The sequence below is a fragment of the Poecile atricapillus genome, chromosome 1 (genome assembly GCF_030490865.1).
Source record: "Poecile atricapillus isolate bPoeAtr1 chromosome 1, bPoeAtr1.hap1, whole genome shotgun sequence".
NCBI classification, from domain to species: domain Eukaryota; kingdom Metazoa; phylum Chordata; class Aves; order Passeriformes; family Paridae; genus Poecile; species Poecile atricapillus.
In genome coordinates this window covers 125,984,376-125,996,949 of record NC_081249.1, presented here as the reverse complement: position 1 = coordinate 125,996,949, position 12,574 = coordinate 125,984,376, and the positions used below count along the sequence as shown (strand labels likewise).

The 12,574-nt window shown below is 42.7% G+C and overlaps 1 protein-coding gene across 1 annotated transcript in view; it reads right to left on the bottom strand.

Annotated features, from left to right (window-relative positions):
* Nucleotides 1-5,207, bottom strand: part of PDE3B (phosphodiesterase 3B) — an 82,261-nt gene extending 77,054 nt beyond the window's left edge. Inside the window, exon 1 of the mRNA XM_058835563.1 lies at nt 3,498-5,207. Coding sequence (XP_058691546.1) covers nt 3,498-4,499 — 1,002 coding nt within the window. The 5' untranslated portion in view covers nt 4,500-5,207. The remainder of the gene's footprint in view (nt 1-3,497) is intronic.
* Between the last annotated feature and the right edge of the window lie 7,367 nt (nt 5,208-12,574).

Genomic DNA, 12,574 nt, shown 5'->3' with positions numbered 1-12,574 from the left:
GTCCACGAAATATCCCAGCTTTCCTACGTGTTTGAATCTAGTCAGATAACCAGAAAAGTGTGTATCAGCTCTGTTTGCAGACTGTTTGGGACATGTATCATGTGTATTTAATTAGGAAGGCCTATTCTTTACTCAAGGAAAAATATGAATATTCTTTCTGGATTCTGAGAAGCTCCTATGTAAGATTTCATTCACCCAGTTGTTTGCTGTCATATATATGTCAACTATCAAGTTAAAGAAAAAACAAGTCTTACTAGCATATTTTTTAGGACATAGTGTTTACAAGATCTGCAATACTGACAAGCACCTTTTAGATTCCCTGATTTGGCTTTTGGACAGAAAAACCCCACTAATAAAGTGCTAAATGTGCAACAGTCAATAAAGATAAATCCTTTGATATCAGCAGCAATAGGTAGAGCTAACAGATTACCATCCAATTAATGCATGCAGTCAAAATAAGACCTACACAAAATTTGAAAAACCAATCAATACTTCAGTCTTACTGCAATTCCTCTCTAGGTCTGAGATGAATATTGAAGTTAGAATAATCTAATAAGAATAATCTAATTTTATCAACTTCCAGCCTTATAGTTCCCACACTTTTTGAAGTCCAGAAAGCAATATCTAAGTCTTTGTCATGAGTTTTACTCAAATTTGCAAGCTTTTATAGGATCATGTTTACAGGGCCTCTTTCCACTTGTACTCCAGGAAAAAATGATAGTTCCATCCAATTTCTGTGTGCATGTGCTGCTGGTTGCACATTCCCCTGTGTGTTAATATTTCATCTCCATGCTCACAGACCCCTTGGAATTGGCTGAACAAAAAAAAAACAACAACAACAACAAAAAAACAACAAACAACCAATCAAATAAATATAATTATTTTCTTCTATACTTAAGTAGACAGAGAGCACATATAACTTCAAATCAACATGTTACTGAAAATTTAAGTCAATACTAACATTCTCTATTTTCATCAAATAACTAAAATCTACACAAAATGAGATTTTTTTTATTATTTCTTTTTATAATGTGAACAATCAGCCACTGGAATGATCTCCCCAGAGAGGCAATGGATTCCCCAACACTGGACAAGTAAGATTTAGCTGGACAGGGCGCTGGGCCAACTTGTCTAGACAGTGAATTTGCCAAGAAAGGTAGGACCAGATGATCCTTGGGGTACTCTACTGACCTGCTATTCTGTATTCTACATAAACTCCTTCTCCATATAAGAGGTTTGTGACAATCACACAAAATAGATCTAACAGAATCACAGTAATAGCTTATCTCTCGTTCATCAAAGTATTTCTGTCATGGTGGACTAGCAACACCTTCCTAACAATCTTCATTAAATTCCTTGAAATATTAATATTGGAAAAGAAACACTGCATTGCTTTATAAAGATTTGAAAAATGTGTAATCATCCCTTAAAGAAAAGCCACACAACAGATGCTCTCTGAAAAGCATTAAGTACACACATTCCTTCAGTTTCAAGGAAGCAATATAAAAACCTTTTACTGTTTATTCAAATAAAGTCACACATTACGAGCTTACTTCTCCCTACCCCTGCCCTAACAATTGATGTTTTATCAGCTCTGCAATGTCTGATCTTTCTCCAAGTCAGACAGGAGATCAGAGGATTTAACCTGTGTTATCTTTGTAAAATCGCATATAAAGTACGGCAGAGAACATGTATCTATGAATCTCATTTAAACTGTGCTTAACAAAGCACAGATATTTATTGTATAGCATAATAGATTATTAGGAAAATTAAGAACTTCATATCTCTTTGTTCACATCTAGTGATAAAGATATCAATTTCTGGAAGTCTATCAAAAAGTTACATTTTATTATGAGCACGTATGATTTAAGCATTGCCAATAAATTCTACATATTTAGTTATAGCTGACATTTATGATGTTACTTGAAGAATAATGAATGCCCTAACTTGAAATATGCACATGCCTTTAAAGAAGTGAGCTGAACGTCAAAGGAAGCTTTTAGTAACTTGCACATGAACAAATATCTTCTATCATCTAGAAAGGTTAATGAAATCACATTTTCTGAGGTTTCTGTGCTACAGACCGAAGTGACAGCAAAAGAGAGCATTTACTATCCAGAAGGGAACAGAGAAAATAAATTATTATATGATAGTTCCTATATATCTTAACTGCTAGTAAAACATTTTAATGTTTCTTTCATTGTATGCATTAGATAATCTGCAACTTACTCAATGAGTTATTTTTGAAGACCGTCACAGCATACTTGCATTTTAACCTTTTATGCAGAAACAATTACTGTATTAATCACTGTAAACAATTACTGTATTAATTCTGTTGTGCAAACTCCGGGAGGAGGAAATGCTCGAAAACTACTCCACCGTTTCAGATTCACCTCGTATTTCCTCAGACCTAATTCACACAAGTCCTGCATTATAGAACAAACGTCAAGGGAAAAATTAGAAAATTTCATTTGGCACCGGTGAGGTTCAGCCGCGACAGGAACAGACGGGGGATTCTGCAGCAACAATCACTTCGCAGAAACTGCTCACTTTGCACGTTCATTAAACACACTCCCCTCATTCTCCCTCCTACCACGGGCTGACAATCCACTTGCAGCAGCCTCGGGCCGGTTCCAGCACAACTCGATGTTCCTGCAGTTGACGTGCAAGTGCCCAAATAAAAACAAACTCCCCCACACGCACGGGGGTTTTACGCTACAAAAAACAAGACTCATTGAAAAGTTTTCCGGGAGGTAGAAACCAACAGAGTTCCATTCAAGAAAACTGAGCGTTTCGGGCATCCCTCCAGCCCCTACTGAACAGCTCTCTCTTCAGTAAAAAGTTTCTTAAAACCCATCAACCCAAAACTAACGTTAGCTTGGGTGGAGCGAGGAGCAGGGGGGGAGAGAAAGGGAGAGAGAGGAACGAACGACAGCAATCTGCAGGGCAGAAGGACAGCTGCCACTCAAACAACGCCAACATTCCATAAATAATATCCCTCAAAACCTGGTATTTCTTTAGCACTAGACAATGATTTTGTCGATAGAAAGCGGGAAGAACCAGAAGCGCCGAGCAGCTTAGAAAGCTGTGGTTTCTTTCGCTCGGAAAGGCTGCCAGACGCGGAGGAGGTGGGGGCTTCGGAAAAGAAACAAAATAACAAGGTAACCGATAGCTGAAACTGACTGGTTTGAGGTTTTGCTCTAATCAATAAGAACTGCTGTTTAATAATTGAGATTGCATAAAAAGCGAGCGAGCCTTCTGTCCTACAGCAAACACATTATTATGATTTAGCACCCACGCAGAAAGAGAGGGTTGTATCGATTCTGCAGAAGCGAGCTGAGAAACCCGCTAAGGGACTAACATTCTCCTCCATTCCTCTAGCAGGAGTTTGTTAGCGAGCAGACATCCAGCACAGACACACACAGCGGTGAGGAAAAGCTTATGGAGCGGCGCTCATTCCTCCCAAAGTTTCTCCTGCAAGTTTCGGAGAAACCTACCTGCTCTCTGGAAATGCAAGGCAACGAGGGTCTCCTAAACATTTTGCAGCTGCCGTAGTAGCTGACCGAAGTTTCCCCTAGGGACACGCAGCTGGATCTCCTCCTGGGTCTGATCACAGGCACTTTTTCCTCCGCGCTGGGGAGCCGTGGGTGGCGGTGATGCTGGTGGTGCGCTCCTCGGCTCTGCGCCGAGAAGATGCCGTGCTCCCCGCCGCAGAGTGCCAGGAGGCAGCCTGCCACCCCGACCGTGCCGGCCAGCAGCGGCCCGAGCGCCGGGGGCAGCGCCTGGAGGCTGCTTAGCGACACCAGCCACACCAGGCTGCACAACACCGGGACGAGGAGGCTCCGCCGCAACTTCAGGGAGCTCTGCGGCACGGTCAGCGCCGCCACCGAGACCAGCACCGTCAGGAGCCTTCCTAGGAACATCTGCGGCTCCTCTTCACGCCCTTCCGCGGGCAGCAGCCACTGCAGCGCCACGAAGTCCCCCGAGAAGCTGCACAGGGGCAGCGCCAGCAGCCACCAGCGGGTCGTGCCGCCGCCGTGCTCCCCGCGCCGGCCGCCGAGCAGGTAGCAGGTGAGGAAGAAGAAGGCACAGGCGATGCTGAAGAGGGGGCTGAGGCAGCGGGTGAGGCACAGCAAGGCGTGCAGCGGCCGCGGGCTCCGCCAGCTGCTCCCGTCCCGCTGCTCCCGGGCGCTGCCCCGGCCGGGAAAGGCCAGGAGCGAGAGGACAGCGGCGGCCAGGACGCCCAGGGCGAGCCGAGCCCGGGAGGAGGAGGCGGTAGGAAAGAGCAGCAGGGAGAGGAAGCTCTTCGGGGGGTCCTGCCGCAGCGGGGTCGCGCAGCTCTTCACGTATCCGTTCCGCAGGCTCTCGGCGCTGCTGCCGCCGGGCAGCGCCGCGGGGGCGGCCGCCCCGCCGCCGTCCGGCTGCGGGCAGGGCTGCGGGGCTCTGCCGGCCCCGCCGGGGGAGGCGGCCGCCGCCGCAGCTTCTCGCTCTTCCCTCATGGTGGTCGGGGACGCGGCAGGGGGAGGACGGCGGAGAGGCGCGGGTCGCGCTAGCTGTGTCCCGGCCGCGCCTCCCGCATCCCCTCAAGAGAAGGGCGCCGGGCTGAGCCGCCGCTCGTCCCCCGCGGGCAGCGGCGCCCGCGGCATGGTGGGTGAGGACGGGGAAAAAAAAGAGAGGAAAAGGTAAAAGTCTGGCTCGCCCGCTCGCGTTCCTCAAACGGCTCCGGCGGAGGGCACTCGCTGCCGCCTCCCAGCGCCCAGCGGCGGCAGCGGCGGAGCCTGCGGGGGTGGGAGCCGGGCGGGGAACAGCCCCCGCCTCCCCGCCCGCCTTCCCTCCTCCCCCGGGGCCGCGAACCGCGCTGCCCGCCAGCTCTCTCCTAAAATACAAATCTGTGCGTCTGTGTCTGCCCGGCCGCCCCTCAGGGCAGCGTGCGGGGCTCGGGCCGAGCCGCAGCGAGGGACGCGGGGGGAAGCGATGGGGGGGCAGGAGCGCCGAACCGGAGCGGCTTTGTGCTCTATCTGTCATTTCGCTTCGAGATGCCGCGGAAAAGTTGTTCCTACGGGCTCTAAAGCACGCGCAGGGTATCCAAGTGTTTTCCCTCTGAGGAGCATCACTTTTTCCTTTTCATCCCTTTTTATTTTTATTTATTTATTTATTTATTTTATCACCCGAGAAGTAAGTATGGATTAGACGAATTATCTACTTTTTTATTTTTTTTATTTTTTTTTCCGCCTTCGTTAACCACGTTACAGACCAGACCGCATCGCACGACCAGGTTTATTTGCACAGCTAATACCTTTGGAATGGATCAAAACAATAATTTTGGAACGGATCGGTGGAAGTGTTTAGACTGCTGTAAAGGAAAATAGGCAGCTAATGGGATTTTGAGTAATGCCTTTGCTCATTCATTCTGTTTGTTTGTTTCTGGAAAAGTAACTGCTAAGCACTTCTGAAATTTATTATAATTGTACGTGTTTACCTTGTTACTTAGAACAAAGGTCCTTTGAGCCATGTTTCCACATAATATTGTACTGCTTTACTTACACTGGTTCAGAAAACAGTTCGGATAAGGCAGTGGCTGCACTTCTTGCCTTTTTTTACTGAAACAAGGAACTGTTGAAATGATTTGGTCCCACTGCTTGTGATTCCCTCCCTCTGAGCAGCCCCCGAGCTGCAGCTGGTTTGTGGAAGCTGTGGGGTGGCAGGAAGTGCTGCCACAGGACACGGGCCTGAACGCTGGCCATGAACAGAAATCATCAAGCGTGATTCCTGACACTAAATGCAGCATGCAATGGCAAATCGAGTAACTCCTGTACGTGGGAGGGAAGTAAGTAATGACTTATTTTTTAAAAGGCAGATCAATCTGGTGGAATTTTGATACCATAATACATCTTCCTCTCTTAGAAATTATGCTCTTTTTCCAGAAACAAGGAAAAAAATTCTCTCCTGGCTTGGTACACTTAACAAAGATTCTGTGCCATCATACTGGTTCTAAAAAGTTTTAGAAAAAGGAAAATGTGTAGTTCCTTTAGGATTATATTCTTACATTTTCTTGTGTTTATATGTTAGTGATATCAATTGGACCACAATCAAGTATACTTGTAAATGCTCTTAAGGCTGAGAAATACCTTGCTTTTATACATATTCTTTATTTTTTTTTAAGTTCTCTTGAATTCAGCTATAAATAAATGCATTCCAGAAATAATTCACTGGTGTAATCTTCTTTAAAACACATTTGGGGATACTTGTAGCAGTGGAACTAGGAAGTGCCTAAGGAAGAGCACAGAGATAGGACATCACATGATCCCTAAATGCCATGGATGCAACCATCTGTGGCTTCAGTGCTTCCTGAATCAGAAGTGGTGTCTTATTCTTGACAGTTCTTAGTGGGTTTTTAATCCAAAAATTTGCCCAGGTTTTTTTTTTTTTTTTAAAGTCCACATAGGTTTTTTTAGTGTCTGCAGAGTAGTACAAGAAAAGGTCATTACTCAATGCAGTTTGACTACGCAAATGTGAAATACATTTTTTTTAAAAGTTTCCAATTTGGATTAATTGATATTCTTCTCATTTTGATAGAAACAATGAACAGTTGCTCTCTAGTCACCATGTCTCTTCAATTCATGATATTACATCTTTCCTCAGTCTTGCATTTATTTTCTAAACTGAAGAGTTTGGACATATTTTTCTTCAGATTATTTTCACATTACTGGGGTTTTTTTCTTTTTTTGAGCACTGCTATATGCTTTTGGAGTAGAGAAGATCAGGAGTTACACCCAGTATCCAAGACAGAAGCACAGTCCAAATAATGGTTTCTTTCCTTGTAATTCCTGTCTCTCATTTGTTTTGCTTTGCTAGGGAAGTGAGACGGCAGATAAACTGAGCATTGTTGAAAGTGGTTCTGTTGAACATTGAACACTGTTTTCACAATGTTAAGTATATAGATCCCAGACTTTGTGTTCTGATTGTTAACATCTACATCCACTAGATAATTTTATAGGTAAGGTTAGGATTTTTTTTTTCTGTGTTTACATTACAGTTATCTACAGTACATTTCACCTGCCTATGAACTCAGCATTGTGAGGTTTTAAGCACATTCCCTCAGTCAGTTTTACCTTTACTCTCAGTAACTTTATATTAACAGTATACTTTACCACCTTCCCATCCTTTTTCAGATCATTTATCGTTAATTAATTAGCTTAATTTCAGTGATATGTGTGCTGAAGAAATGTATACATTCCAAAACATAATGGGAATATAGTTGGTCTGTAGTAATATTTTGGTTGTCTAATAACAGTCTTCCTACCACATTACAGGACCCCATCTTGAGGAGTTTCCAATCTCATCATGGAGAATTTCAGTATAAAGAAAACTTGGTTGGAGTACTTTAGTGCCTTTTGTAAATTAGAAGAGCATTAACTAAATTGCTCCTTGTAACAGAATAATTTTTAGAATAAAGAAATGACTTTTCATTAGCTATTTCTTAAAGAAATACAGAAAACCATATTGTTTTATTAAAATTGGAATGAAGACATTTATGTCAGGGGAATGTCATATTTTTTGTCATCCTCCAGTCTCACTACCAAAACAAGATGACTGGCTGAGTGATTTGAGTCAGGTTGGCTGTCTCTATCTAATTATAATAAATACTAATATAATTAAATATTCGCTTCAAATGGTGATAAATAAGTTTTTCCAGGTTTCATCAGTGACCTCCCTATCTTTGAGGCAGCTTTCTTGTTTCTGCTTTTCTTATTTTCTCCCTTTCCTCCTGAGCAGAGGAAATGAGCCAGTGTCTGGGTGGAAGTTTGCCTGCCAGCAAGGGCCAAGCCACCACAATAACCATGTATACTCAGTCCTGGAGATCTGATCAGAAATATATTGTTAAATCTTAGATTTTCATTGCAAAGACTGACCCTGCTGCCATCATTGTGTTTTAATAGAGTATTTTCTTTAGTTTGGTCAAACTCAAAACCAGACTTAATTTTAAAGTGGGATTTTTGTGGATAAGACTATGAAGAATATGGTGTTTATACCCACAGCATACTGGCAGTGGAATAGAACAACTCATGACTGATTTGGCAGTAAACACTGATTTTTTTCTTCACTAAATCGGTACTAGCAAAATTCATAAGCTGGTGGCATCTATCTCTGCAGTGGAAAATATTTACTGACTTTATTGATAATTTAATATACTTTGTCAAATTTTGTTGGTTGATTTCTATTGATCCTGAGACGTGGGGTTCCTTTTGCTTCCTAAGTGATTAAACTTGCAAACACTTAAAATCAGATTTTGGGAAGATAGGTGTGTATCACTTTGTCATTCACTTCTGAAAAACATAATAATGATGAATATTTCAGATAGAAATGACAATATTTAACCTAAGAATATGAACAAAAACAGTCATAAAACAGTTAATTTAAATTATAATTCAGAAGATAACTATTTTTATAGCTTTGATTTGTTTTTGGTTTTTTGGCTAAGTAAATTGCAAGTACTTATTTATCTAGCTACCTCCACATTTTCCACTGTTGTTATTCCCAGTGATCCCTACAGTGATAAGTGCTCAATGACCTTTGCATGGGATGAGCTACAGGAGTCTTACAGACCTGCCTGTTATTCATCACTGTGCTAGAACAACTGCAACATCACAGTGAGGTTTTACTAAAAGTTCACATTTTTCCCATTAGGTTATAATAAGGGCAAAATAAAATGCTTTCTTGAAAACCAACCATGTCTTTTCTCTGCCTAAAAAATTGCTTTTGTTTGTTTTTTTCCTTAATTTGGTGAAAGAAAAAATAAAAAGGAAACTCACTGGAAAGGTCAAAACTACCAACTGGTAGTGCCACTGTGTGAATGTCCCCATTTACACACTCAATCTAGAGACCTTAAACTAAATTTAAAAAGTCGTTTAGAAGGTGATGTCAACTGCTGATTATCTTCTCCTTGTTTTATGTGCTGGTTTGGTAGTCCTTCAGAACATTGCCAATAATAAAATTAACATGTAAGAGTTGAAGGAGTAGTTTTTGAAATTGTAAAGCTGATTTGTAGTCTTTTGTCCTATTGGGCTTGTAGGAATGGGTAAGCCATCAAAGTTAGCATTTCCTAGAAAACAGCAGCATACTCCTTCTTCCAAAGAAGGAACTCGATTTTAGTAAAGGATGAAATATCAAGAAAATGAAACAGCAATGTGTAGAAAAGCTGAACTTTACTAAACTGGACTACCTGAAAAATCTAAAATGAGGCAGTGTGAGGAGTACATGGGTAGAACCTTTATCTGAAAATCTCTCAGCTTCTTAGAATACTAATGCTAAGAAAAACTTAATCAGGGCTCAGCCCCTGGCCCCAATTCTCTCCCTGGGCCTGAAACGGCCCCTCTGCTTCAGGGCCTTGGGCAAAATCCTGCCCAAGAGGTCCAGGACTCTCAGGATCTTCCTGGATTTCCTCCTTCACGGGGGCTCGTGCTTTGCCTGACACCAGCTTGGTCCAAGAACTTGTTTCATCCTGGCCCCTGACCCATCCCACTCCCTCACCCCTCCCTCAGCTCTCCCCAGCATCTCCAGAGCCTTCTGCCAAGGCACCATCTGAGGACAATTCCCAGCAGTAGCAGCAGCTCCAGGACTAAGCTGGCCAAAGAAACTGCCCCACCACCACCCCCAAGGGCCCCTTTCTGGGCAAATGCTGTTCCTAATGTCCAACCCAAATGTCCCTTGGCATAGCTTGCAATGCTTGTTGGCATTTGCTCTCTCTTGTCCTTCCCACCTCTGGAAAGGCTGGCACTGCCTCATCAGTAAGGTGCCTCTAGGAAGGACCAGAGGCTTTGCCCAGGAGTGCTGCTCAACTTTCTGGCCATTCCAAGGGGCTGCTTATCCTTATTCTTTGATGTTCCAGGGATTTGGGGAGTTGGAGGGCAGTGGGGGCCAAGAAGCAACAATGCTTCTCAGTGACAGGGGACCCTACTTGAGGCTGCAATGGCAGGGATGTGCCCCAGGCCTTGGTGGCAGTGCCAGCTGGAGCAAGTGCCCCTGGCACAGGAGGAAGCTGGAGCCTCACACTGAGCCCTGCAGGAAGGATGGAGAGGACTGGAGCTGCAGGGGGTTCTTGTGCTGTAAGGGCAGGACCCTTGGCCCTGTTGAACCCCCTGCCTCTGCTGGAACTGGTTGGTACTTTAGGCACCATAGGATAGAATACCTGCGCCTGTTTAACAGTGGCTAATGATATCATGGTCTCCATACACAAACAAATATCTTCATTTTCTATTTTGTAATTTCTAAATGAAAATTTGTCTATATTTCTAAATACTAACTTGTTTTTGCATTGTCTGTTCTAGTGTAGGATAACTAAAAAGAACTGATAACATAACAATGCCTCTTTTCACTCAAGGCTGTAATCTTGGTACCCACTTTGGCCTATTTCTTTTGACCCACACATCCAGAACCTGTCTAAACCTTACCACTTCCATTTTAATATTTCTTTGTTTTAATATTTGCCTTCTGTTTGTACTGCAGATTTTTATTTCTTTTTTGACAATGCTCTGTAGTCTTGGTATGCTCTGTTGAAAATTACTGTTGTTTTCACCTCAAAACACCTTTTTCTCCTGTTCTTCAGACACATGAAATACAGACATTTGATTATTCCTCCTTAATGTAGTGCTGCCATTCCAGTCAGTTTCTCACTGCGTGGACAGCTTTTGCATCTGTTTAATATCTTTAGGCATAGTTCCCCAGCTGTTCACTTCATAAAACCTTCTTGTGCTTTCTTTTGAATCAGCACAGGATTGTTAGTTAAAGTCTACTTAAAGTCCTCTTTAAAGTTTCTCTTCAAGCATTTCGTACTGTTAACCATCCAATTAATAACAATCAGATCTAATTTTTCTTGCGTGTAAATGTGCTCTGACTGTAGTCCTTGCCCTTTTTTTCATGGGGAAAGAAATTATTTGTTTGGTGCCTAATTTGGAAACTTTCACTGAGTAACGCTCCAGGAAATTATGAGACACATCAGTGCTTTCTAGAGCCTCCTTTTTGGCTTTCTCAACATAATCTGGGATCATTTGTGTAGAAAATCTTGTGTATGATTGAAGAATCAGTAAATTGATGGGAATAATATTCTACTGGTGAGCAGAGCATGGGAGAGAAAAGGTGGGAAGAGAGTACTTACTTTGTGTTCAAGCTCTGAGTTAATAAGTTACTGCCTTTGTTGCTTTCCTTTCATTCATATCCATTAGGAGTTTGATGGCCAAATACCATGTTTTGAATTAGGTTTTCTTTGAATATTAGAGTTTGAGAAACTAATTTGTCAATTAATTTAAAGACAGTTAGGATTACATAGGGAATAATTGTCTGGGTGTGCCTCAACTTTTTTATCAGTTGTGCATCAGATGCTTGAATAAACAGAGAAACTACATTATTACAACATGACCAGTTAGCAAGAAAACCCCAAGCAAACAGCAAACTAAAGAAACATTATGTCTCCAGAAAAGCCATGCAAGTGTGGCTCACTTAGGGAAAGCAAAAGTTTTAACCAAAGCTCAGTGCTGGGAGAAACACCAGGATTGTGCCTTATCTTTCTAAGCTCGTGTGGTGGCGATCACTGCGGTTACTCTGTAGAAATGTGCTGCAGCCAGCAACTGCAGCTGCTTGGATCATCTCCTGTTTTTCCATGTGCTACGTGCTCTCTCTTAAATGCAGCCTAATCAGCTGCTAAGGTGTTTGTATGTCTGCAGTGCTGAAGACAGAGAGAGAGCTGCGGTGGTTTGTAGGCAACCAGACATAATGGGAACAAGGTCCTGAAGGAGATGGCAAAATGCAGTAATTGAAGGAATTAAAAATATATACTGGTGAAAGAGGCTTCTTGTGCAACTGTATTCACAAGCATGGTGTCAGTATTCCTGCCATTAGGTGTTGTTGGTCTGTCATGTCTAAGGGTGGCAAAGAGAGATTCAGTTGCATTCCACATCAAGCAAAGCAGCCACTTTCAAGGTAAGTCACAATGCTGTGATCTCATCATGTGGCAGCACAGACCGAGTTACTACAAATTACATCTTCTGGTTGAATTTGTCAAAAAACAGGCCCATGGGAATGAAAACTGGAAAAGAGTAGTGAAAAGTAAGTTGTTTCTTGTATGATAAGGTGTCTTTAATGGATGTAGTGCTTGTCAGTTGAAAAAGAATGGGCAATGCACTGGAAAGCACTGGAAAGACGGAGTCGCTGTGCAAGGCCATTGTTAGATGAGATTTCCCATTTCTAGTGAAGGAAAATATCCATGAGATGATCTTTGACAAATAAAAAAAATCAGTGAATATCAGAAATATTGTACCAAGTTAATTAAACACTAACTCACTTTAGAAACTACAGGGACAAAAATCTTTCCTGTGCCCACGTTTTTATTTTTATGAGACAAAGAAGCAGCATGTTGGCTTTTGGTACTTCCAGGTGCTATCCAGATGCTTCCACCATTTTATTTTTTAAATCTAAGGGATCATCCTTCTCATCTGAACAAACTGGGACTCTTTGGAAAGGGAGCAGCATGTGCAAGTCCAGATAAGCACGTAATGATGTGCACCTCTAGAGCTGAAAT